The sequence below is a fragment of the Brachyistius frenatus genome, unplaced genomic scaffold (genome assembly GCF_029030835.1).
Source record: "Brachyistius frenatus isolate BFR_SWC_R1_liver_20210118 unplaced genomic scaffold, ASM2903083v1 Contig_21, whole genome shotgun sequence".
NCBI lineage: Eukaryota > Metazoa > Chordata > Actinopteri > Embiotocidae > Brachyistius > Brachyistius frenatus.
In genome coordinates this window covers 4984407-5012014 of record NW_027210620.1, presented here as the reverse complement: position 1 = coordinate 5012014, position 27608 = coordinate 4984407, and the positions used below count along the sequence as shown (strand labels likewise).

The 27608-nt window shown below is 43.5% G+C and overlaps 1 protein-coding gene across 3 annotated transcripts; it reads right to left on the bottom strand.

Annotated features, from left to right (window-relative positions):
* Nucleotides 1–408: 408 nt before the first annotated feature.
* Nucleotides 409–27545, bottom strand: ppp1r13bb (protein phosphatase 1, regulatory subunit 13Bb). 3 transcript variants are annotated; one of them, XM_069696620.1, is made up of 19 exons: nucleotides 27181–27545; nucleotides 26697–26855; nucleotides 19775–19922; nucleotides 18397–18516; nucleotides 17168–17238; nucleotides 11336–11437; nucleotides 9656–9830; nucleotides 9152–9351; nucleotides 8893–9057; nucleotides 8431–8623; nucleotides 7558–7686; nucleotides 5315–5448; nucleotides 4633–5083; nucleotides 3515–4299; nucleotides 3285–3422; nucleotides 2975–3108; nucleotides 2692–2858; nucleotides 2319–2518; nucleotides 409–1501 (listed from the first exon to the last, which is right to left on the bottom strand). In XM_069696620.1, exons 2-19 carry the CDS (start codon nucleotides 26703–26705, stop codon nucleotides 1460–1462), a joined length of 3363 nt encoding a protein of 1120 aa, XP_069552721.1. In that variant the 5' UTR covers nucleotides 26706–26855; nucleotides 27181–27545; the 3' UTR covers nucleotides 409–1459. The 3 variants fall into 3 exon arrangements, with proteins under 3 accessions (XP_069552721.1, XP_069552722.1, XP_069552724.1); XM_069696621.1 differs by having other exon boundaries at nucleotides 8917–9057; XM_069696623.1 differs by lacking the exon at nucleotides 7558–7686.
* Between the last annotated feature and the right edge of the window lie 63 nt (nucleotides 27546–27608).

Sequence of the window (27608 nt, the reverse complement as noted above, 5' to 3'; positions counted from 1 at the left end):
ATGAAAACGTCAAAACCGAACCAATAATATCCGTAATTTGTATCACCTTTCCGTCTCTGTGGAGCTGATTCTCGCCTGCCTCACCGTAGTTTTCCTTATGTTTACTTCCTGTAATACCATAAGAAAGAAATCCTTTGAATGCGTATCCTCACACACTCTCTAGTTGTTGTACAGACACAGCCTCTCAATATCAAAACCTTTTTTTAGGAAAGCAAGACACTGCTGGAAACCGCAGCATATGACCAACTAAATTCAGGGATAATGATCGCCAAATGATTACTAGATTACCAAAAATATCAACTCTGCGTAAATGCTTGGGCTGCTCCTTTAAACAGTGTTTTCCCAAAGTTTCAATACACCTTTAAAAATCACATATTACAGGAGGAAAAAACTGATTATTGTCCAAAGGCTCACTTATAATTTATTCATGTTCTTGCCACACATCCACAATAATCCTCCATCCAGATTCTGAACAGATGACACTAAATGAAAAATCACATCTTGCAATGATGTTCGTCAAATGCAATTCATGACAATGTGTGAGCTGTCAATCTACAGTCTTCTTTTCTTAAATACACTGGAATTCTTTTGAGTGGCCTGTGTACTTAATAGTGAGGATTTACAACAAGGTCTATTTTCCCCTCAAAAATCTTCTGCTGTAGGAGAACATCCAGAAGGAGCTGTTAATCATTACTGATGGCAGCACTTCAACTGATTATCTCAGCAGTTATTAAAACGATTCTGCAAGATCTTAGGGAGCAATATAATTCAACTTGTTAAATCTTTATTCATCTTTGGTGGTTAGGTTACAGTCAAAGCACATTTTCCTGCATTTTATGCAGTCTTTTTTTTTCTTTTCCTGGGGATCAAATTGGCCTTAAAAAAATACTTAATGTCCAATAACTCTAATTATATTTCACTGACAAAACTCAGCAACTTCACACCCTCAAAAGATGAACTTCCAGTTACCATAGACTGTCATGTAAACCAGTGCGCCACCACAGACCTCATTAGGGAGATGGAGATGGCTGAAGAAGTGTGAACACTGCAAGAAATACTGAGACGAGGGTTAGTGTTTGATTCTGTCTGTTACAGAGCTGGCACTGAATTGGGGGTAAAATCAAGTCGGTACAATGACAGATGTTGAAAGGTGGAGGTGGAGGTGGAGGAAGAGAGGAGGGGGAGTCAGGATGAAGTCATTTAAAGAGACTTTGGAGTGCTTGTGTTTCATCGTGTGTTTGTCTCTGTATGTGCACAGATGGTAAGTGTGTGTCAAGAGTTTTGTGCCCACTGCTTCAGAGAAAAAAGGATTTTGTGAGAAGCACAAGTCTGGGTGGTGGTTGGGAAGGGGTGGGGGGGGGGGGGGTTATGGCCACGGGGAGAAGACGGAGCACCAGGCTCCTTTGTTGTTCTCTGCTCTCGGTTGTGTCGCTAGTCCAGCTGTTCGCACTGTGAGACACTACGCCAGGGAGCGCTGACGAGGTTTGATTCTCGGATAGAGCTGTAAAGAAAACAAACATAAAGAGGAGAAATGTTTGATTTGAGCATGTTCTTCATCATGTAGTTTGTCGCTGAAATCTCGAATTTCTTTGTTTCGCCTTGGCACAGCTACATGTTGTGTATGTTTATTTTTAAGCCCTTATTAAAAACATGTGTAGCCCGTTAACGGATGAGACAATAAACTGGATTTATTGACATTCTAATATTATCAATTTCCCAACAAATTCATTCTTCTTATATGATCATTTATCAAAGTCCTAATTGAACAGGGAACAGCACCGACAACCAACGACGTCTAATCAGAAACTCAACCGGCCAATCAGCCATTTAGTAAAGTCAATGAGTTAAGGGTTATTAACGGGTAATACTGTGATTCAGGGCTACAACCAGCTGTCAACATCACCCACTGGTTTGTGAACTTCTGTTTTAAAGTCCGGTGTCTGGCATTGGCTAGTTTTTTTTGGAAATGACCATATTTGTATGAGACTTTGTATTTTGTGAGTGAAGTTAATGCTTTTTGAATGGAAGCCTATTGGTGTATTTGTGGAGCCAGCCCCTACTGGCTCTTAGTGGCATTGCACTGAAAGGGACTTCTGCGTTGGCTGCTACTAATGATTGTTGTCGTTCACCATTAATCTGCAGATTATTTTCTACTTAGGTAAAACAGGATTAAACTTTCATCCAAAGAGTGAAACGGTACTTTTCAGCCGCATTTGGCAGTGCGCTTTTTATTGTTTGGCCAGATAATCAGTTCATTCAGCTCTACAATCATTTAACAGACGGGGCAAACATGACAAGTAATGCTTTTTCTTTGTTACCCCCAGCAGGTTGCGGGGCACGTAGCCCTCACTGTCCTCAAGCCGCGCCCACCACCACTCTGTTTCACTGTCGTCCTGTCGTCGCAGGATGGTGACGGCGTCGCCCTCGCTGAACGACAGCTCGTCCGGATTCTGGCCTTCGTAGTCCCACAGAGTGTAGACGGTCCCTTTGTTCATCACACCCAGCTTCTCCTGAACACCTGCGTCAGAGTCCGAAACAGACTGTCAACGTCACGTTTGAGAGAAACCAAGACGTTCTCCAAAAATTACACAAGCTTGCCTCACAGTACGAGGGATAAACCTCAGGGATTGAAATGTGTATTTTTTTCCAGATTGTTTTTCACGCTGGACTGACTGATGTGTCGTCACTCACCGTATAGAAACTGGGAACACTGGATGTAGCCCTCTTCCATTTCCTCGCACTTCTCTGCGGCAGTCTCCACGTCGCTGATGGTGCTGGCGAAGATGGCGGCCCCGGACTCCACCAGCAGCTTGCAGAGATGGACGCTGTTGCAGGACGCAGCGCAGTGAAGAGGCGTCCTGTTCAAGAAAATACAAACAGGTAAACACGCGCAAATAGTAAACGTAAACGGACGCAACAGCAGACGACGCAACTCATCGATATTGCTCTCCGTGGTCCGAGTGCCTGAACTCACCATCCGTCACTGTCTGCAGCATTGACGTTCACGCCGAAATCCAGCAGGAACTTGACTATGTGGTGATGTCCTGCACACACTGCGTTGTGAAGGGGGGTGATGCCCTCATCATTGGGAGTGCTCGGATTCTCCACCTGAGAAAAACAAAGCGGGACCTGAATCAGAAGGCGAGTGATTGTCCTAACTGCAAATATCTTTAAATTCATGTGAACACACACACACACACACACACACACACACACACACACACACACACACACACACACACACACACACACACACACACACACACACACACGTCACGACATACCTCATAGATGATCCTCTGGACCAGGTCAAACTCTCCCTCCAGTGATGCATCCAGCAGGAGGGCCAAAGGGTTGAACTTCACTCTGAAGCCGTGACCGGTGCGCTCAGAGTTTGGCTTCTTAAGGTTTGTGCGCTTCTCCTGTTACAGTGCAGAGAGGACACCGGCGTTACACTTGTATTTATTGAAAACGTAACTCTTTCAATGCAATAAAACGTCTGTGTGACTCTCACCAGAGTTTGTGAGACCACCGTGCCGCTCTCCTCCGGGGTGGTGACCTCCGGCACAGGGCTGGGCAGCGACGCCTCAGAGCCCCCAACGTTATTGTTGTTGTCGTCGTCCTCTGGTCCTTCTGCTTCAGCGGGATCCACCAGTCCTTCTGGTGGCAAGGGCATTGGTTCGTTATCATTAGCATCAGTATAGGTGGGTGGAGCCTCAGAGCCCGGCTCCTCCTCCCCTGGCGGCGGCACTAGCGCCGTCTCAGAGAGGAGGTTGCCATTGTCTGTATCAGCCAGAGAGTCACCTCCCAGATATCCAGGAGGATGAGCTGGTTGATAAAATGGCGTTCCATTACCCGCACCGTTGCCACCTCCCGATCCACTGCCTCCGTTTCCCTCTATGCCTCCAGCCAGTGTGTTGAATCTCTGGTAGAGCAGTTTCTGGATGTTGGGTCCGCTGGGGCCCTCTGGTTCTGTGATGGAGCTGCGCTTCTTGAGCGGCCTCGGAGCGTTGGCCAGCTTTTTGCGGAGCACTTCGAGGTCGGCGTCACTTTGGTAGCGCAGCGGGGAATGCACCATGGGCGTTAGCTTAGTGGGGCTGAGTGGTCGTGGGATGTTCTCCACACTGGGAGGAGGCGCTGACGGCTCCAGGTGGTGGAAGCTCTCGTGATCGTCAAACTCTCCGTCTAGAGCGTCCTCACCGGGATGGCCTTGGATGAACGGGAAGGCTCCTCCTGCCTGGACGAAAGGCAGAGGCGAGGGTGGAGTCGAGCTGGAGGGGAGAACAGGCTTCCCGTATACTGGAGGCAAACAGACACGGAGGAATTTAAGTCGAGACCATTGAATATAATACTTTCATTATTAATTCACCAGTCAAGTATTTTTTCAATTCAAAATATGTATTCATCCATCAGACAGTAGGCAGTCTGAAATGTCAAAGCTAATATTGCCCATCACAATTCCAAAGTCCGAGGTGATAAAATTCCTTGTATTCTCTTTAATTTATGTATTTAATTTATGACATGAATCAAAGAAAAACAGAAAAGCATCATATTCAGGCTGCAGTAAGCTGATATTTGACATTATTTCTTGACAAAAGTATCGCAAAAAGTCGAGATTCGGCCAGCTCTCACCTGCTTTGAGAGCAGGCTTGAGTGGCTGGCTCTTTGGCGCCGCCTGCTGGAGGTACATGTGATAGATGGAGCTGGAGTTCATGGTAGGTGGACCCTTGCGGGGCGACTGAGGCCGTGATCCTCTGTCTGGGATGAAGGGGCGCACTGCCACCGCCGGCGGAGGGTCGAGCCGCTCACTCAGCCCAGGAGGGAAAAGCGGCACATTGGGCTGGAAGGTGGGGCTTGGCGGCACCGAGATGCGCTGCTGGATCTGCTGGGAGGACGAGCCTGTGGAGGGGGGGACGCGGGGCCAAGCGGGTGCCGGTGGGTTCGGAAGCGGGCGAGGGGGAGGAACATCTTTGCGGCGGTCCAAGGAGCTGGCTGAGTTTGCGGAGATGAGGTGGGATCCATACGGGGGTGGCTGTGGCTTGGTTATGGCAGGGGAGGACACAGCCATTTTGGAGTCTAGCACCTGTGAAGGAGACCAAATCACACACATATACTCATCAATAAAAACAGTTGGTACACAGAGAAAAACTAAATATCTATTACTTGCCCTAAAATAACAATTTACCCCAAGCTAACAGAATAAATGAACTTTAACCATGAAGTTGAATACAATTTGTGAAGACAGTAATATCTACAGAAAAAAAAATGAACGTGTCTGTTCGCATTAAAGCAGCTTCAAAGAAAGAGGACAAACCTTTTCTCCACTTGGAGCAACGGGGGAGCCTGAGGGAGGGCTCTTGCCCTGGGCATCGGTGCCCGAGTCTCTTCTCTCAGGAGGTTTCAGAGTTGTGCCGGTCTTGCCTACAGGAGGCCAGCCAGTATCATTGGCTAGAGCACAAACAGGACACGGTGAGCGCGTTGCAAAAGAACAAAAAGATCCTATTCAATGACTGAGGTGGCGTTCAGGGTGGTGACTCGGTGTGTCCACCAGAGCTAGGTCCAAATGGTAGCTTTTTCTTCGTTTTCATATTTGAATTGAGTCTTCACGCATAAATAACCACGCAGTGTGGGAATATTAGTGATGGTATTTTAAGAGCACATTTTATAAAGACAGAAAACGTGTACCATTTTGACCTTGGATTGGTATTAAATGGAGGATTCAGGATTTTGAGAAGCCCATCCTATTAACCAGACACCATAAAGAGACATTCAAACACACTCATTGTTGCCTTTTTTTGTTGATGTGAATCTTTTAGATTCATGAGCAGAGATCAAGAATCAAAGCAGGTCTTTAACCATCGCAATTAAAATCCTTACTACGAGTAAAGCCAATGTATTTTCAGAGAGTTAACTTCATGTGCCTTTTACTTCAAACACTGATAATAAATACACTGATCTAGGGATTAGATATTTTGGGGGGCACTTTAATTAGTTACAGAAAGTTGTCTGTTTTTTATAAACAAGTTCTCACAACCAGACACATTTTCTTTATTACTTAATGTTTTAAAAGGGGCTATTGGTCAATAGGACAAAAATCCTGAGCCTTCACTTCACATCAGTGATGGTGATGAACATGTATGCGCATTAGTATTTTCCTACTGGACATGTATTTTAACTAACAGAGCTACTAAAGGATTCAAGTATTGACAGAAAATACCGCCTAAGATGTCAGAGTAAACCTTTTTTTTTTTTTACAAACAATGTGCGCATAGTAAAAATGTACTTTTAGACAGTAAAGATAGGGTGAAAGAAAGGAAGGAAAAAGAAAGACGATAAAACAACAGAAATAGATGCTGTACACTTCGACAGAACTGAAAGTTTCTGTCATACAGCTGTTACGCTGGTGATCGATGCGTTTAATGCCACAATGTAGATGTTAATAAATGACTTCTGTTTGTTTTTACATCAGACATCGACTTGTCATTGCAGGAATAGGACAGATGAAACTAATTTTGTCATCAAAACCTCTGACCCATTAAATGTCCCTGAAAGCCATGACAGCGAGCCTGGAACTGGCCCACCTATCTTACCAGTTACATCTGTGCTTTTCCTTTGCTCTGAGATGCCAAGATGTCTGCTGTACAAATGGTCTATATAGTAACGATAAGGCAGCTCTACCGACACTAAGCAGAGTCTAAAAGGAAACCTCTTGATCTGGATCTTCACAGATTATCAGGGGTGACAGCTACCGTGTGAATCCAACGAGACTTTAACATGCACAAGTACAATTCCTTGTGCATGTAAAGCGTTTGACAACTAAAAGTGATTAGTTTCTGGGAGAATGTGGCGTGAACGTTAGGGTTACCGTGGGCAGCCTTATGAAACTATGACAAAGCCACGATGTTATGAACTGCGTTGCATGTGGTATATTTATGAGGCACTCAACTCGGCGAACCTTCTCAAAAGTGTACAAAAAAAAATGCACAGGATCAGCAGTGCTTTGTCAGCGACACTTTCCTCAGGTGAGCCGTGATATCAACCGCGATCAAGAGCGGGAATTTTCTGCAGATGGCAGCAAAGTGTTTTTCGACATGGCACCCCAGTACTTTGAAGTCATTAACCAATCCGCAGAGGGAAACGCTCCAAACGGAATGACGACATGCACTCGCACTCCAGCTCGGGGAAAAAAATAAATATATATAAGCTGGCACAATACGGCACAGGCAGGGGAGCTTAATGATGCCATCAGTCAGAGATTGTTGGATTCAGATTGCACAGCTGTGTGCAATCTGCATTTTGTCCAGGACTGTTGGAGCAAGTCATCAGCGTCCCGGCACTTTTGTGGGACATGAAAACAGCAGTAGGCGAATCGAGTTTAGGGGGCTCATGGTTTGACTGAGGTGAACCCAGTCATTGTGCTCTCAAATTCAATTATATGATTGGCTTTTCATGTACGGTTGAGGGGTAAAAATCGCGGTGCATGCTGAGGATCCTGTGCTACAATCGAGAGGTTCAGAAGGTGCCATCCCTTTAACTAATGCAGCACCGTGCACTCACGAGACGTGCTGTCAGAGCCAGTGGAGGCTCCAGGGCCCAGGTGGGATTCTGGAAGGGATGGGGGCACCGGGTCCACAACGATGTCTAAATCAGACACTTTCCAAGGGCCGGGAGGCTTTCGCACACCGTCTGCCCCCGGGGGTGGTAAGAGTCGCCCACCCCCCAACCCACCACCCAGCCAAACGGAGACGTTACAAAAGACAAGGACAGCGTAGACACACGAGACAGGAGGAGAGGACAAGGGAGGGAAATACAGTTCACACCACACAGGAAGAAAGACAGAGGTTAGACAGGAAGGGAAAAAAAGGAATCACAGAAATCAGGTCCAGGTGGAGAAGTAACGGAGAAGTCAGGTAGGAAGGAAAACAGTTCAGGCCCAGGAGGGAATCACAGTCACAAACTGTTCATGCAGGAAGTGTTGAAAGCATAGCAAACATCTGGATTCACGGTCTGTCTGAATGCATGTTTGGTGGTCAGATAGTGTCGGACAGCTGCACACCGCACACTTCTCCAACATCGAACAAAGGGCTCATTGTGTTTTTGAAAGAAAATGATCCGACATTCAAACTCACTTTCATGCCTTAACTGTGCAGGAGGGTGTGAAAAGAAGCAGGCATGTTTTCCTCTCTTTCTGGCTTTATTTTCCATTTTTTTACTCAGCTACTTGCGCCACCTTTCATTTGCATAGCTACACTTCCAGTGTGGTCATTTAGCAGGACTATAACCCCATTATATTCTGAGATATATAACCCAGCCCTAAGATATCTGCCTCTGGGACTACCTGTAATCAAGCTCGTCACACATTGTACAGTTTCTACCATTTTGAGATAAATATGCACCGTAGGTTTCATTTTATAAAAGGTGTCAACCAACCGGATTTAGTGCGTCCGTGGTTGGCTTGGTTATTGACGCCCAGTGTCTGAGGCTTCAGCGGATCAGGGGGTAAAGTGTAGCTTCCGTCCTGTCGACCCGGTACAGGGACTTGGATATACGGCCCAACGGCAGCAACTCGACCCAGAGTACCAGGAGCAGGCTGGGGAGAGGGAGGCCCGTTGGCTCTGTTCAGCTGTAAGAAAAATAGTCAAACGTGTTGAAAGAGGGAACGACGTGTCCAGAGGTATACAGCAGAGAACTGCATACTATTTTTAATACTAAAAGTAGCTTGCAGAGCTGCTGAGGGGACATAAACAAAGACTTGAAAAGCTAGAATAATGATTTTGTTTGATTTTATAAAGGAACAACTGTAATGTGTAAACAGACTTCTTAAAGATACAGGAAGTTTTGTCAGAAGCAAACAGTCTTAGGAGGAGATGTGTTAAGCGCTCCTAGTCTTACAGGGAGGTTCTCTTTTTGACGTGCCTCAGCTTTTTTCTTATAGAGGCGTTCTCGCAGCTCGCTGATGCGCTTGTCCATGAGCGTCACTTCCATGTTGCGCTTGTTCAGAATGTCCTTCTGTTGCTGCAGTTTGCTGTTTTGCTCCTGGTTCAACTTGTTCCGAATCTGGGAACGATAAATGAGGATATAAACAAATATACCAGCATACACTGCAGCCCGAGGGAAAGTAAACAACCAACTTCTTTCTACTGCACGTTACCTGGAGCTCCTGGTACAGTTTACGGAGCTCCAGGGCTGCAGCACCGGTTACTTGGCCGCCCAGGACACTCTGTATGCCGTTGAGCTTTCCTCTCCGCAGGTCCTCCAGCTGCAGGCTGAGCTGCTCCACCCTTAGCACTGCGGACTGGAGCTCGACCTGCTTCTCTTGGAACAAGCCGCTAACTTGCTCAATCTCTGCCGCTGCACGTGCAAAACAAAGGACTCGCGTCAGCTCATTGACAACCCAAGAGTAAAGTAGACGCTTTAATTTAGCAGGTCAATATTGTCACGAGAACAAAGTTGTTTATAACATCCATAAAAATGAAATAGTTGAAAAAAAAAAAAAGAAATAAAATTAAATAACATATTCTCAGAACTAAGATTGTCTGGACTTCAACTTAGCCAAAATCATGTTTTCTTTAGGTTTGAATATGGATATAAAGTATGTGCTTATGTGATATATTACCGAGTGTTGAAGTTGCGTGTATATTGTAAGTATACATACACAGGTTGCCATTGATGACCTTGCTGTAGTCCACCTGGCCTCTCATTGCTCGAATCTTCTTGAGCTTTGCCTCCTGGCTCTCCACACGCTCCTTCAGCCTCTGCAGCTTCTCGCTCTCAGAGACGGTGTTCTGCGTACGCCGCTCCTGCTGCTTCAGGTAACGCAAACGTTGCTCCTTCAGAAAACGACACAGACATTGATATTTAACAGGGACAAAAAAAAAAAAAAATTAGAAAGTGCATAATCACCTCAAGCCTTATCTTAACGAAACAGGCTCTTGCAAGTTTGGGACAAATTGTATGGAATTTTATCTCATCAGTGCAAAACTGGCAACACCTGAATGTAAAACCAGCAAGGCACCAAACCAAAGCTGACAAGATATCTCTGTGGCAGACATCACCCTAAAACTAGGCTACATCGTTCTACTGTGAGCATTAGATTAAATGCTGTGCCGTGTCAAGACGGTCTGAAGGCTGAAGAAAGGGTCAGATGACTTCAGCTCTACCCAACTGAGAACTGCTCCACTTAGGGTCTTAAAATAGGAAATGACAGGCCCAGGTTTCCAAATGACTGCAGGGCTTCAAGTGGGCCTACTTTTCAGCCACCACAACAAAGGCAATAAATAGTCTTTCTCTCTGCCGGTCTACAGTGGGACTCATCTTGCATGACCGATGAGCGGTTACCACAAGCACGGTGGTCAGACCGAGTTAGTGTCCCGACAAGCCACCGAGAGTGACGAGGTAGACCGTTAGGGTGGAGGTCTTCTACTATTTCCTCTCTTAGACAAGGAAATCCTGATGTCACCGAATCGAACCAATACGAATGGTCCACCAATGCGGCAAAATCTGCATTCCAAATAACGTTACTGGTAAAAGGAGGCGGTAAATATTACCAAGGAGGCTTTCCACAGATCCAAACAAAAACACAGTGATGTGGAGCTGCAGCTGATTAGAGAAAAGTGGAATCATTTCAGTACACACTGCGCCTGTGCTCGTGTTCCTCTAATGACTGAAGTATAATTTCTGACACACTGGACAATCCCTGCACTGTGACTCATACTGCATCTCATCGCTTTTGTTACGTAACGGTTTGCCCCCGTTTCCGGTCATGAGACGAGTGGATGAGACGAGTGCAACAGTGGTCCATTAGGAGGTTCAAGGCTTTGTCCTGCACTCACTGAACTAATGCCCAGTCTGCGTCTGGGATCAGATTAAATGACACAATATAAAGCCACCCCGTACCGCGCTGGTCATGTATGAAAATGTAAAAGATGACGGGCTATGATTGGCCGGGTGCTGATGTATAGTCTGCCTAAACTCTCAGATAAATCACTGTGAGAATTTACGAGTCACGCAATAACCATCGTAAAAGGAAAAAAAAATAACGTGTCGTCTGATCCCAGCGTACGAGGACGTTAAGATTTAAGGAAATGGCCAAATTACAGATATCATTTCTACTTAAAATAACAACAGATTTGACAATTCAAACTGCAAATGAAGCCAGAGAAGAAACATGAACACTCTAATGTTTCCCAATATTACACTAGAACAGCTTAGTCATCCACGAATGCCAAATGGATGCAGTCAGTGTGTTGCCTTGTAAGTAAGAAGTACATTTTGCAAACACCATGATCATATTCAGGGGAAAGATTTGTAGTGAGATAAGTATTGAAGATTTTACCTTTGCAACAAGCATCTGCTGCTGAGCCTCGATTTGTTGCTGTTGACGCGTGGCCATCTCCTGCAGCTCTGACAGCGTGAGCTCCACACGCTGATTCCCCACCTACACACACACACACACACACACACACACACACACACACACACACACACACACACACACACACACACACACACACACACACACACACACAGGCAGAAGAACTGGTCAACGCACTCAAATCTGAGCAGAGTGATCTTCATGTTGACACCCACTGAGATTTTACAGGAACCACTGATGATGACTGAGAATGATGATAAATAAGAATTTCTAAGCGTTTTAAACAGTAAAGATGTGCTCGCCGGTGATCCCTCTTTACAGAAACCACCGTACGGGGTGATCAGAAATTTCCGAGACCGCCTTCTGTCGCACGCAAACGGACCGCCGCCGTGTGACGTGCGCAGAGCAGAAGGAAGCTATGACCTTTGTGAGTAACTATTCCAAGTTACGTTGTGTGTTGTTCAACATCAACGCTCGAGTTACACATGTCTTTGTGACCACCGGTATGGGTGCATCTATGATTTGAGCACGGAGCCGACATGTGAGCAGAGAGCGCACGGCAAATCTTAAGTCCAAATTTCTGCGCAGCAGAAAGAGGAAAGAGCAGGAGTGGCGGGAAGAGACAAAGGGCAAGAAACTCAAAGTGTTTCCAGCGCGCTGTGAGTGGGCACGGCGTTATCATCGCCACAGTTTAAGGTCATTTGCACCGAATGCTTAACCTCAGACGCCCGAGAGCGTCGTAGCGGACCTCGGTGTTGACAGTCTGACCCCCGGGGGACAAATTCATGGTGCCAAATCCTGTGAATGTCAAAGAAAAATCACCTGGTTGCTCCAGACCTGATTTGCCTTTTGGGACAGTGACCTCCCGCCCCTCTGAAACTATCGGATGTCACTCGAAACACCTCGCCCAGGTCATTGCTTCGTTGCTGAAGGCATGCTGAATCATTTCAAGGGTCTCCGCGCACGAACCAGTGATCACAAGAATGCGTGTAACGCACATGATGTTTTTGATCAGGTGAGGTATTTACATACACGGCTTATAGCTCCACGCGCGTCATGGCACAGAACTTTTTGTATGTTTTAATTCACGAGGAAAAAGAACTCACTAACATTATGTACATTAGGCTTAAAATCTCAGCCTTATTTTGTTTGTACTCAAGAGTTGTTTGATTCAGACCAGGCCATGACCTGATATTTATATTTTTCCCCTACGGGAGCTGCTACGAGCAGGATGACACACTTTCAAAAATACACAGCTGCTCTTCTCGCCAAATCATCAACATTCGGTAATTTTGACAAAAGCTAAAAGATGAATAGATCAATTTTTATCAGAAGTACCTAAAACATCCAAATGGTAAGTTTGGAGAGTCGGTGCCATGTATCTTTGTGTATCTTTACATGCTTGATATAACAGCTCTTCTAAGACAAATGTGCAAGTCAATCAGTGCAGAAAATTAATCCGGCTTAAGATAAAAACGTTACATAAAAATTTAAGTGCAAAGACAAAGCACAAAGAAAGGAATTATGCAAAAAAAAAAAAAAAAAAATAAGCCATTTGCAGCCAGAGGGTCAAACAGCAGGAGACTTCACAGCGCTGAGCGTCGGGCTTCTCCCTCCTCCAAAGCATCGTCATTATGACGGGACATTAATTGTGATGCAGACTCAGTCAGTGAGCTGTGGATTCGAGACTCTGAGGGCAATGTGTCATTTGGTGTTCACACACAAGGCATAAGCTTCATGAGACGGGGAAGAAAACACTGAGCTGTAATGAAGCTATCGCCAGACAAAGAAGCAACTTTTGTCACGGCAACACAAAACATGAAACGGCATTCAGCTGCATGAACTATCCACCCTTTCCCACTTATTTCCTTCCTTTTTGTCCAGAAGACTGTTTTAATGAATGAGAAGCTGTGTTGCTCTGATACTTCAAAACATTCAGAAGAGGTGAAACAGAGCAAAGTGAAATTTGAAAGGCTGTTATTACCGTTATGGTTTATGACAGTAATTTCAGCTGCGACTAACAACTGTTTTTATCATGAGTCAATTTCTTGTTTATTTTCCTGATGAACTGTTTGGGGTATTCAACGTGAGAAAATACTTTACGCCTCAGGAAGTATTTCTATTCATCTGTCAATGTTGTGAGCAGGTTTCATTCATGTTAAAGGGCTGCAAGTTATGATTATTTTCATTGTTGATTAATCTGTTGATTATTTTCTCAAAGTATTGATTAGTTGTTTGGTCTTTAATATGTCATGTTGAAAATATCACTTAAAACATTTAACATAATAGCTGGTGATTAACTTTCTGTTATCATTACGTCATAGTTGCAGCTCAACTATATTTATAGAGTATACAATGTAAAGCTGTGAAACCAGCTTTATCTCATATCTGCATTAATAGGGAAACAATTGTGTTTAAACCTAAAGCTTTGTGCCACTATATATCCTACAATAATATTTTGAGTGATTCTGGCTAAAGGGTTAGAATTTTTTTTCTTTCTTTACATTGTTAAACTGCAAAACTCAGACATGTAGCTGACTTGAGGGTATAAACAAAGTTTTACAATGTTTTCATTAATCTGCTTGTTTTACCTCCCAAAACAAAACAAAAAAAACCAGCAGCAGATCATTACAACCGTTTTATCATTACAAGCTGGATCAACGGGATGTTTGGCATTTTTCGACTGAAATTTACAATCAGCGGATTATTGTTGTAACAGTTGCCGATTACTTTCCTGTCAATCAACGAAAGCCTGATTGTCACAGCTCTAATCGTAACGAGAGAAAACTCTGCATGCAGGGTTTGTACAGTGAAGACATAGACAGCCTCATGCAACACAATGTTATCTACTTTCAGAGAGCCCCAGTAGAACATATCAGTAAACCTGCTGCAATACAAATGAAAAAGTTTTCACCTCCACAAACACTTTTCGTGAAGTTCTCTTCTTCAGCCAGAACCCGGCACCAAGATGTTGTTCGCAGAATAAAGGAAAGCTGACTAGCACATTTCAAGTTTTCTTCTTCAGACTTCTGAATCTCCTAGAAGCAGTTTCTACACAAAGCAGCGTACCGAGTGAACACACTCCTCTAAACTACAACTGAAATGCTGCAGTGCTCCCAGACTTTGCCTTCAGGACGAATGTTCAGAGGGAGGAGACGATGCAGGAAATGTCACTGTGTTCATTTCTAACAACAGACTGAGAAATGTAGAATACCGGTTCAGACAGAGGCTTCTTTACCGGTGATGAGATTATTAAGAAGCATACTGTATTTTAAGTGTAAGCTTTACAGCTGCCGAAGATAATCCGGCTCGTATGTAAAGTGCTGCAGATAAAGTCCAGGTCAAATAAACATGCAAGGACAAAAGTGCTGTGTGCACTGCTCAACCTCGATTAGATGAGGCAGGAATTTTTTTTGTGACTCATGTGGTCTGAATAAAACATGTTTTTAATTTTTGGGAATAATTTCTACTTTTGCGGTTTTGGTGGAAGTCGCATCCAAACTCGTACACGTCGTTGCAATTTAGCCCTCACGGCTCGAGCGGTGTCTTCCTACCCAGCATTTGTAAAAGGAATTTACTGTCGCTATAAGGATATCTAGAAAGACTCGGAAAGGGGGGAGGGCACTCGACCGGGAAGCGGAGAGCGGGGGGAGCCACCGGCACACACACCCGGCCACGCTCAGATGCACTCGGGCACCACCGCATCGGTGACGATTCCCCCGAGGGAGGACGAGAGACACACACACAGCACAGCCCCTCGGATAATGGTGAAAAGGGAGCTGGAGAAACACCCCAACTGAGCAGAGCTCACTGATGAGCTCATAAACCCATCCCATAACTATACAGCGGGTGTTAGAATAAAAAAAAAATTAAAATTAAAAATTAAAAAAGACCTCAGCTATTAATCGCCATTATTCATGCCATCTTATTCTGAGGTGCAAATATTTTAGAAGAAATGAAAAAGACTATTTGATTAACAGAAAACTTCAGCCACGACTCTAATAGTAATTCATTCTTATCAATAATTTCCTGACTCCACACTTTTCGCTACAGTGTGATATTTTCCAGACCAAAAGATAAACCATTTACAGACAATGCAAATAATTGCTACTTAAAATAGTTACTTTCATCATTGATTAATATCTTGAATATTTGTTATACATACAAAATAAAAAGTAAAATGTTTGTTAATCAAAAGTTACAAACCCAAAGTGTTTCAATGAAGAATCAAAAATGGCAGAAAAGCAGCAACATTTCTCAACTGCAAAACTAAAATCTGAGGATATGCGTTATGTTTGCCTGTGTAAAAAAAAATTAAAAAAAAAAACAAAACACTTGAATAATGAAATCAATTCAAATACTTTTTTTGCTTTTTCTAATGAACAGTTTATCACTTAGCAAATGAAGTGAGATGCCTCAATGCCGCCAATGAGCTTTCATTATCAATCATGGGAGCTAAAATGGTCATATAGAAAAATGCACGCGATCCCCGCCGTTCTCTGTTCTTTAAGAAAGCATCCCTCAGAGGACGATCCGCTCTGCTTGGTGGAGAGAAAGCCTCTGGGGTTTGGGCAGCAGCCCGTGGAAAAGCCGAAGCAACGATCCTCTTAGGGAACATTATATCATCCGGCAGGCCGACTGATATAATCCTCTAAATCAGATATTAAGAAGAAACTCGGACACAAGCGAGCCTCGTCACTTGGGAGGTTAGGAGGAGCCAGCCATGCCACCGGTAATGTTTTCCTCTCTAAGCGGAATAAATGGTGCCTAAGAAATAAGACGGTGTGTCTTTAGATGTTCGCAGCACGGTACTCGTGGTGCTTAATCCCCCAAAAAAAGCCATTTGGGGAGTCGATCAATAGCTAGTTTCTGCATCTACGGTCCGAACCTTAAAGTATTTGGTCGGTAACACACGGTTCATGGTGCTTAAGCACATCCACAATGAGATGAAATAACGGATGGTATATTAAAGTGTGAGCTGCGGATTTACGTCGATATAAAAAGAAGTGCGTGGGAGATGCAGCCCTTTTAACACACAGTGCTCAAAGCTTCAGTCAGACTGAGTTCAAGTGACTGAATCGGTCAGTGGAGAATATTTCACCTCGTCACCCTGACGAACTCTTTGGCTGCTTTGGTCGTATGTTTAGAATCGCCTCCCTGCTGAATGATGAATGTAGTCCATTAAGTTTACCGAATCAAAGCTGAGACTATTTTTAACTCTAATTGAATGTGTTGAAGCACAAAGCCTGAAGAACAACAATATGTGACCGTCCAAATACTTGTGGGCTTGCACAGTATAGAAATAATGAATGCCCTCATATTTCCTCAACACAAACAAAGCCAAAAGTTGTGGATTTTTAATATAATGAATAGAAATAGCTTCTGGGTGCTCTTGTGCTCGACTGCCACAATCTTTTCTTTTGAAAACAAAAACCGCAGAGCCTCCTTCTCCTGCTTTGCTGGCTTCTTCCTTCAACCCTTAAGGTTGAATTAGTTACAATTCCTTGACCGCAACACTTTGCTATTGTGAAATCTGGGACAGATGGTCTGAGAGAGAAAGGACGCCGCGCCAGAGGCTGCTCTTATCAGAGTCATTCCCATCTTCTGGTACACTCATCCTAAAGCTAAAGAGCTGAACATTCACAACAACGGGTACACCTGACGGGGAAACCCCGACAGCGTCTGGAAATGGAACAGACCTGCGATACCGCGGTCGTACTGCTTCAGCAGCCTACGCAGAGGTGAACCTTTGCGTATTCCGACAACATTTAGACAACGCTGATGAAGCCTCACCCCGTTCTCATTGTGCTTCTCTCCAGTATTTCCACCTCTGCGACTCGTTTGATCCTGAGACTGCTGACTCCCTGCGAAAAAAGAAACAGTCACCGTCACAAACACGGGGCTGAAACATACAATACACACAAGTGTGCACGGACGAGCGCCGATTCAGAGACAACAACCATTGTCTGGAACAGTTTGAAAATTCCCTGACATGATCGCACATGACAGAGGGATTTGACAACTGGGACGGGCGCTGCTCGCTAAAGCTACCTTCTTCATAGTATTTAATAAGAAAGGCTTGGTAGAATATGAGAATAAACATTTTCAACTTCACAAAATAAGACAGGAAACTGTTGACTTTGCTACAAATCATTAAAAGAAGAATTACCGGGTGTCTTGATGGTGCCTTTGTTGGGTAAAAATAAACCTTTTTAAGGAAGTTCCCTCTTTAAATCTAATATAAATCAAATCAGGATCACATCACAGTCAGTTATTTCTGAAATACCTACCACCACTTCATTTTGTATGTACGTTTATACATTTAATAACTTAAAATAAACATAAGTACTAGAATGAATGTGTCGTAGTGAGTCTCTGACCTCGCACAGGGCTGTGATCATGTTAAGGTTCAGGATTATTTTACACCCGTGTTTTTATGAAGCTCCACACAGATGTAAATCTTAAAAAAAACATTCATGTTAGTACTGTGCGTATGAAAACTGGCATAATTATTATTCCATTATTCCTCTGGCCTGTCACCATCAAGCATCAAATAAACTTCGTTTTTTCCTTTTCACAAAGGCTTTTAAATTCTTAATGCCAAAGGATGACAGATGAAAACTCTTTAAAGCGCATGTGTGCTGTTAGAACCTGCCTCTCAAGAGAAAACAAAGACCACGCACCAACTATGGTTTCAAGGTACCTCTTAAACCCAATTTAAGAAAGCATAAAGTTGAAAAAGCTGTAAAAAAAAAAACAAAAAAAAAACACCAACGAATAAATAAGTTGTTTGGGCTTAAGTGAGAGGAAAATGCATTATGCGAGTGCTGGAAGGTGCAACAAGAGAAAGCGAGCAGACTGAAAGGACTAAAGATGGCAGGGTGGCGGGAGGAACAGAGGAACGCGGAGACGCCGGCCGGCCAGAACCGGTGAGAGGAAATCCCCGACGACCTTCAACTGTTGAGGCTTCTGCTTTGGAGAAACTACGACGCAGAGCGGAGAGAGCTGCAGACTTCACGTACCCTGATCGCTGCTCTCGGTCGGCGAATCTTCGTGCCGGAGGAAGAACTTGACTTCCTGCTTGCGAGGCCCCCATTTCTGCAGATGTTCGTACATCATGTGCTCAAAGGGGATCGCTCGCTCTGAAAAGCAGAGACGGAAAGGAAAGGAGGAACAGTCGCTGTTAAGTTTGTTTTATGGAAAAACTAATGGTGTGATCATTTTCTAGAGTATGTCTGACCAGTCCAATGTTCCACACTTTCTGTGCCAGTTAACAGCACAGTTGCGGAAAACAGGAACAGCTGTAGCGAAGAAGCGAAATGTGCTTAAATCTGAAGATCCCTCATTAAAAAGCTACACCTTGTGTAATTAATAGTTAATACTCGAGTGAAAATGACAACATTTGCGTACGTATAAGCAGTTATGTGTCAAACTATTTCCTTGATGGGCAAGCCGTTTCCCAGGTTTCAGTCTTAATGCTAAGCTAAGTTACCGGTCTCATGACTTCATATCAAACAAGCATATTTCCCAAAATCTTGAACTATTTCTTTAAGCATACAGAAACGGCATATAGGCATAAATAAATTTCATAACAGCATTTAAAAAAAAAAAAATAATAATATTTTTTTTTTATAAGTTTTCTGTTCTCTGCTGCTTTAAAGAGTTTATTTTTTTGTTCACTTTTCTTCCCATTTTTTTGGGGGGGTGTTACATTAAACAAGCCTGCCATACATTCGTAAGGATGATGAGCTTGATTAAATCACTTTATGCTTATTCTGTTAAGTTATCTGTCATCAGTCAAGTTATGATACCCTTAGGAAGAGAGCGATTGATGGATAACTACGCGACAGCGAGGTTTTAGGAGGTTTCGGAGGCAGACAGCTGCATTGTCAGGCACCGGCCAAACACGATTGCATAACACGAGTTAATAAAGCCCTTGACTGGGATGTTTTTTTCAACAGGGGAGTCGGCCCTCAGCAAAAAATGCTGATAACATCGGGCGTGTCAGTATGGCAAGGGTGATGAGAGCAAATCGTTTGGACAACGTGGAATCTATTGTGACAGTGCAGCGGACGCGTAACCCCACTCTGACCTATACATTTGTACTTCTAGTGAATTATTCTATTCTGATGACAGAAATGTACTTTTGGTAAAGCATGTCTTTCTTCTCTTCTGCATGCTCGATGAATCACAGATTTCCCTCTGCTCAGGTAGTCAAGCATGGCCCCGCTCGGCGCCTGAACTTGAATTCATTAAATGCTTGTTTTTACGTGAATAAATAAAGCTTAAGGCTCCTGCTTCACAAAATGAAATACTTGTGAACGCAAATGAGGCAATTTGGCGCCCCGGATCAGAGAAACGGGCTCGGGAAGAAGCAGCGCAGCATTAACCCGTTCCTACCGTTGCCTCTCCAGACCTCAGCCAGGTGGCAGCCGCTCTCGCCGGGCTCTTTGCAGAACTCGACGACATCGCGGCACGTCGTCTCGGGGGTGATGGGCACCTCAGTCACAGCCTGTTCCCCATCGCTGAGGTACACCGTCAATATCATCTGGAAGAGGAAGACAAACAGTCAGGGAGGAGACGAACTCAAACACACCGAAGGACACAACATTACAATACGTATTTGTGTTTTTAAATTGCAATAATAAATATATAACATACAAGAAATGAGAAAACATGTCACTGTCTGATGGAGTGGTTTAAGGATGAAGCTTAACCCACTCCAGTGGTGTACAAAGCCCACTGTGCTGACACTACACTATGCTGTCGACCAGCCGGGGCTGTTGGTTTGAGCTGCTGGTGGACTCATGTCTGTGCCTGCCACATTTCTGTTTACTGTGATTAACATGTTGAACACACGCAGTTCAGACTGGAAGTTAAAACATAGCGATACAAGCCCTCACATGCTTCTGGCTGCATTTGTATGAGTCATCAAAGCAAGAGTTCATTCACGTCTTTCTGAGCTGTCAAGAGATAACAGTCAGAAAACATCAACTCTTTAGTAATGTAAAGGCAGAATACTGAGGATAGGAGGAGGTAAATAAACAAAAATATTCCAGTGTTGCTGTATTTTCAAGCTAAAGCTATTACCTGTAAGGTAAAGGCCCCAAATTTGAAATTTCTTCTCTCTTTCATTTACAGTCTTGAAATCCATCAAAAGTTATTTTTGTGGTTTTAAGTGTTAAAAATATAGTTTAATATCTCCTCTCTTAAGCTCTTCTCTGGAGTTCTACCACAAAAAGGCTTTTTTGTGACTGTGTCTCTAAGGCCTTGATATTAGTGACTCTCTCTCGTGATTGGCTAAATCTTTTCTGAGTGACACTATGCTGTGTCTTCTTCCACATAAAAGGTTGGCTAGCAGGCCGTGCTGATAGTGGACATGTGACATGAGCGAGAATTTATGACATTACTAATTTATGGAGGTCCAAAGAGTCCTGAATGCTGGCTGTGCGCATTTCTGTGTGGACTGTATGATTTGACCCTTTCACAGCATGTATATTGCACCTAGACCTGCTTTGTGATAGAAGAAAATGTCTGAATTCAAATAATATGAGATCTTTAAAGCTCAGAGTGCTTCAAGAGCTACTAGCATTAATAAGACTGTACGATACTACTTGTCCAAACATCCTCAACTGGTTGGGTGATGTGTATGGGACCTTTTGACTGTATGGCAGTATGTCACTGCCTGAAACGGTGAAACGAATCAATGAAGGCACTGACAGAAACGCAACAAAAAGCTGTTGTGATATCAAACTAATAGTAAAGCAAGTGGCTACAGGGTTGTTGTTTTTTCCATATGAATTACGAAGCAAACCTTTTACTATAAACGTAATGCGCACACACACTTACTCACACATGACCAGTGAACAATGTTACCCCTAAACGAGAAAAGCTGGAAGAAGGCCAATACTTTTTTTTTTATGAATAAATAAATCCCAACATCCAAATGGTCCAAGCTGATAAAGCATATCTAAAAAGATTCAGTCACTATAAAGTACTGACTCACTCAATTAAATATTTCTGCAAGGCATTAAAAAAAAAAAAAACAACCTGCTCCATTTTAAATTTAGGTTGTAAAATACAGGCAATAAATGAATGTTCACAGCCTGGGTGAATAATCTCTGGATCCTATGACAAGGCTTCTCAGTGTCGTAGAATAAAGATAACATGAATAACATGAAGGATAAGAGGTGCATTCAATGGATATGAAAATCTTACTTTGACCCAGACATTTTTTTTTTTTTTTATTCAATGCTCAAAACATTTAGTTGAATATAAAAATATTTTCCATTCATCCTCTCTGGACTATTTGAGTTAAATGTACATTTTGCTTATGTATGTGGTTTGATGGATGTGATAAGAAAAATAGATTAATATAAGAAAACTGCTCTATATTCTGTGTTATGCTACATCTGCACAATATGTTTTTCCCTGCTCAGTGGCTGGCAGACTTTCAGAGTTTCCTGTGGCACAAAGCGCTCCAGGAGGTTGAGGAGTGCCTTCCTGTTTCATGTGACAGGCCTCACTCACCTCGCCTTTTGCGTCGTAACAAAAAAAAAAAACAGGACTGTGAGGAGTTTACGGAATAAAGTGCATAGAACCGAAAACAAAGCAGGTTTTAGAAGGATGCTCAAAATAATAATAAAAAAAAAAGCTTTGGTTGAAAAAAAGCACGGTCTTCATGCAAGTTAGATCCGACTTCAGCTCGTTGTCAGTAAACAGAGTAGAAAAGGGAGGTGTGGATCCCTCATACTGGAGTTCAGGTTGGGTTTGATCCACTTTGGCAGTTTTTGTACATTTTTCACTGTTTCACCTTTAAATAACAGGGAGGACTTGAGCCAAGAAACTATTTAAGTATGAGGCAGCAGAAAAAAATAAACCATTACTTACAGCATCAAGCTCTGTTATTCCACTCTTGACTTCTAGACACATGGCTCCCAATGTCAATCTAATGTCGACTACAATGTCGAAACAAATCAATCAAAATCAATAAAAAAAAAAAAAAAAACACCTGCCAAAGTGGTTCAATCAAACCACAACTATACATCTAGCATAGTGAAGGAGGTTATACACTTTTCAGGGACAAAATTCAGTCAAATCCAATGACTTTGCTTACTGAAAACAAAAATTAAATGAAAAAGACGATATTATACACATGTACAATTTGTTGCCACTTCAAAGCAAATGTGAAATGCGTAACAGCACATGTGGCCTCAGGGTCCATTATCAATTCCACACACCGCTGTCACATGTAATATAGCTTTAGTCACTACCAATAGATTATTACTCCAGCACTTTCTCCAAGACAAAGTGACTCATCCTTTCTAATGATGCAAATGTGATTCATTGACATTTTGTGCAGCAGCCTAAACGAAACAATACGATCAGTTGCGCTTGGGAGCTCCTGCAGCTTCTCTCAGCTGACTATGAGCCCAACAACTAGCCGCACTTTCGGAAACCAAACGATGAGAAAATGGTGCCCAGGCACAGGTCTTATTTTTGCCTTTCCTTCATCTAATCATCTGTGGCTTCCTCTTGCGTCTCAGAGTTATTATGAACTGTTGGACGGATAAATGAGTAATGGGAGTCATTTTATGGACCTCAGCAAGACATGAAAATGAGAGGAATCTGAAACAAAGTGTTGTAAATATGCTGGAGACTTGTTCGGTCTTTACTGATAGATAATGACTTTGCTAATACCCGAGGGATATTGGAGTGCTACCAGCTGCATAATAATATATAACACAGCGCAGGAATCAAATATAGTGGACACAAAACTGCCCAAATGAGGCCAGCAACAACAGTTTGAATACAGATAGGAATGATGGCAGTATTTCCTCTGGTGGCAATTTTCTGTATTATTATTTCCTATTTAATATGCATTACATATCGGACTAACAAAAAAGTATCCAGTCCAACATAATCTGCACTCCAATCAGTAAATCAGGCCTGCACGCTTAACATCCTTCAGACCATGTCAAAACGAAACCTTCAAATAATCCGTACAGTCAACCAATCGCGCGAGAGGAGGTGCAAATTTGGGCTTAATGTAATTAAACTAATTGCAAAAAGACACCAAAGCTACACCTTCACATGAAGAGAAGCTACAATATCACGTGAAAATACATTGAGAAGATTAAAGAACAGAGACTCCAGTGATCCAGCCGAGTGACCAGTGGAGAAATACGAACCGCCCTCACTAAGTTGCGTCTGCCCATACTCTTGGCTCTCTTGACCGCCCTCCGTTTCCTCTTGGTCTCCCTCTTTGGCGGCCGGTGATGCTCCTTTGCCCAGATGGGGTTCTCCTTGGAGAGGCTAACGAGGCCACGTAACACTATAGTCACAAACCTCTTCATCATAGCTCTGCCGCTTTTGCAGGCATGAGACTGGAATTGTTACGCCATCTCGAGCGGACCTCTAAACCCGACAGTGGCATTAGAAAAGTGCTGCAGAGGAGACTTGGGAGGAAAAAAAAAAAACACTGGCTGCATGTGCAGTTTGGGGAGGGAGGGAGGGAGGCAGAGGGGGATGGGGGGAGCCTGAGTGTGAAGGAAACAGCAAGAAGGAGAGGGACAGAGAGAGAGGGAGTCACAGGGCGGTGGGTGTAGTCCGACAAGTTCTTCTATCGGAAAAGTGTCCCTGGGATGTGCCGGAGGCTGCGACACCACCGACTCCCTGCTAGTGAGAGCAGTTTGGGCACAGCTGCGACTGGCAGGCAGGTCAGAGCACTTATCATGCAGAGTCCAGCTTGAGATCATGCTCATACTGTACGTTGGCTGCACATGACTTGAAAGACAAGAGTCTCTCTGGCCCGATGCTGCAGCGGGCATCATCTGGGGATCATTTAACTTCTGAGAGGGAAAGGGATTGCTGGCTGGCCTGATCTCCAGCAGCGTGATTCAAACCGTCACTTCCTCTCACAAATCCCGTCACTCATTTTACTCACAAAGAGGTGCACACAATGAAGCAGAATATTACTTCCCGAGCACAAACTCGAACTCAAATGCCAGAGATTCCAAACAATGGAGAACAATCAGGATAAAGGGAGCTGCAAGTGCAAAATAATTCGAGTCAAACAGAAGCCCAAATGTGTGGAGGTAAACATGGCAATGTTGTCTTCGACATTCTTGATTAACATTAAACGTGGTGTAATCTACCCCTTTAATGCGGCTTAAAAACGCCAAAAATCGCCTATCAGGGTAAACTGATACCAAACAGTGTGGAGGAAAGACGCGATAACGATGTGATACATGATGTGAATTAAACTGACCAACCAAAGAACAAGACACAAATAAATAGACATCTTTCCTTTAGCTGGGCTTGAATGCGGTACGTCCAAGATGTTTGGCTCTGGATAGTTTAGTTACTTTGGTTGTGCTGTGACAGACTCGTATAGCTTACATGTGTCGTAGCTATCAATCACAAACTCATTTTATATGTCACAGTTTCATTCGGGAAAGCGTTGGCTTTTGTGTTGAAAAGATTGAGAGGAAATATCACAGTGGGAATCTATCAGATCCCTACAAGTTTAAATCCCCTGTTTAAAAAGAATGTGTCTCTTTGATTGAAAGCTGACTAATGTGCTTTAGTGGACAGCGTTTAGAAAGTCTAATTAATAATGTATATTCTTCCAACAGTGAGGAGTTGTTAAATAAATCCATATCTGACTCTTTTCATCTGCTCATGTTGAGTTTTGGGGAAAAGGCTTAACAGTAATAGTTAGATCCATTAAATTACTTTTTAATTCCAAGTGCTTTTCCATAACTGCTGGCCTGGGTGTTATTTTAAACCTGTATGTCTACAAAAATGGGAAAGCGACAATAAAGATGCAATGTTTACTTTTCCTGTAAATCACGCTCTGCCCAGTTCCACTGTGAGATTAATGCCACTTGACAATCTACTCGGCTCAAAAGTTCCCCTTAACAACAGAGCATTAGTCGACGCAGCCACACAGACCTAGATCTGCCAGGGTCTCATTGGCTGCCGGAGTCACGCGAGAACCGAGAGCCGGGCTGCCTCTCTGCTCGACTGGCTCTTTGACTCTGATAGCCTGTCGGTGCCACAGGGTACGACTGTCCACGGAGGCTACGGTCGCAGTCAATCCTGAGAACTCGGGCGACTGCAGCGAATATGGAGTTACTTTCTTAGTTCTCCGGGAAACGTACGATTCCTCTCAGGGGTTGTGTTCTGGGACTTAATCTAATAACAGCGTGTATTTTCAACCAATCACTTGGAAAGATAAGCGGACAAGTGGGGAATCGCCTCCATAGGTGATGACACCTGAGTGAACCTACTGTAAACTTATCCTGCCCCCCCCCCCCCCCCGAAGGCCAAAAAAAAAAAAAAAAAAAAAAAACCCGACCGTAATCACTTCTCCCACAATCCATCGCTGCAATCTCAGCACTAAAGATAACAAAAGAGGTCCCAACAGAGCACGACTCCATCGGGGCTGCCACTTGGGTGTTATGTTCTTTGTAACACACCAGCGTCTTGAACAATAACAGCAGTGGAAAAACAACCGAGTGAAAATAGTTCTGAATCTAACGTGTGCCAACGTCTACCGGTTTGTTTGCATTTACAATACAAGGTCATTATAATTCATGGACAAGCAGAGGGTGTGAAGCCCTAATATGACATGCGGTGTTGTAATCCACCTGCTCCTACTGTCTATTTGACAGATTTCACATGGTATCTTGAGGGGGAAAAACATTGGTGATATAAGCAGATAGAAATATAAAAACACTAGACCTAAGACATAACAAAATCTGTTTACATTTTAGCAGTCTTTTTATATATATATATATATATATATATATTTTTTTTTTTTAAGGTTTAAGTCATTTAAAACGTATCGCCATGAAAAATGTAAGTCCTGCAGCTATGCACTCAGGCTTTAAATACACTGTACTGTAAAAACAGATAAAGTCATCGTAGATAAGCTTTTTATGTGAAGGAACTGACATCATTTATAGATTATAGAATATAATAGAAGATAAAGAAGCAGTGGAGGGGAAAGCAAAAGATATGGATCTTGCTTGAAGGTGCAACATGTGTGGACTGACAGAAAGTCTAACCGTGTCCTTTATCTACACCTGATTATTATGAATAATTTCAGAGATTGAAAGCTAGATGGACCCCCCCCCCCACCCCACCCTCCTTTTAAATGTGCTCCTATACGGAGAATGACAACTTGCACACAGATTTGATTATGAGCAAACGTCCAATTAATCGATAGCTATTGATCTTGAATAAATACATGAAAGGGACAATAGATTATTATTATTTTTTTCCCCCTTATGCCAGGGATGATGTGTGCACTTACCGGCATCATGTCGGCAGCTCCGGCGGATCCAAACCAGCGAGCTGGCTTTCGGCTCACTCACTTTCTCTTCACCGTTGAGTCAACCGAACCGAGACCCACCTTCCCAGGTTCTGGGCTCGGATTACTCCAATGTGACAACCAACTGGGCCTCGCTCCTCTCTGTGGACCAAAACACAGGAATTCCTTCAAGTACATTAACAAAATAAATAAATAAAAAAATTTTAAAAATTTAAAAAAAAAAAACGAGCACTGTAACGTAGTTTGGTGAAACACTCGCCAACAAAAACAAATAAAATAAATAAATAAATAAGGTTGTCAGGCCGCAAACGTGACTTTAAATGGACCAGGCGTGGCTCCGTGCAGCTGCTGCTGCTGCTGCTACAAACAAGCCCGTGGTTAGCCTGTTAGCTCGCCCGCCGCCGAGTCAAAACAAATGACGTGCCGTTACCCGACATTACCACATTACACACGCAGTCGTACGCACCGATGTCAGAGAAGATTCATGGTTTCGGCGGATAAATCTCAGCTGCGTCGCTGTTGAAAGGCTCGGAGCCAACCGAGCCAGCTGCGGTCAGCTGTTAGCGGCGTTAGCTGGTTTCAGAGGCGGCTTAAAGGACGGTGCGCCAGTCGGTCCTTCCGCTGGCATCGGCTGCACATCGGCGCAAAGCTTGTCGATTGGAGCGCGTTTCAAACTAATACAAATGAATAAATATCCATCCGGATTGACTAACTCGTTTTTTTTTGTTGTTGTTGTTTTTGTTTTTGTTTTTTTTACGAACGCGATGAATCGTCGTTAGCAGGCTAGCTTATGCTAGTTGACGAAAATACAAATAGCTGGAATCCAGTTGTTGACGCAGGGAGGGGCGTGGCTACACCGCAGCGTGATAGCGTCACGTCAACGTCGGGCGTCGA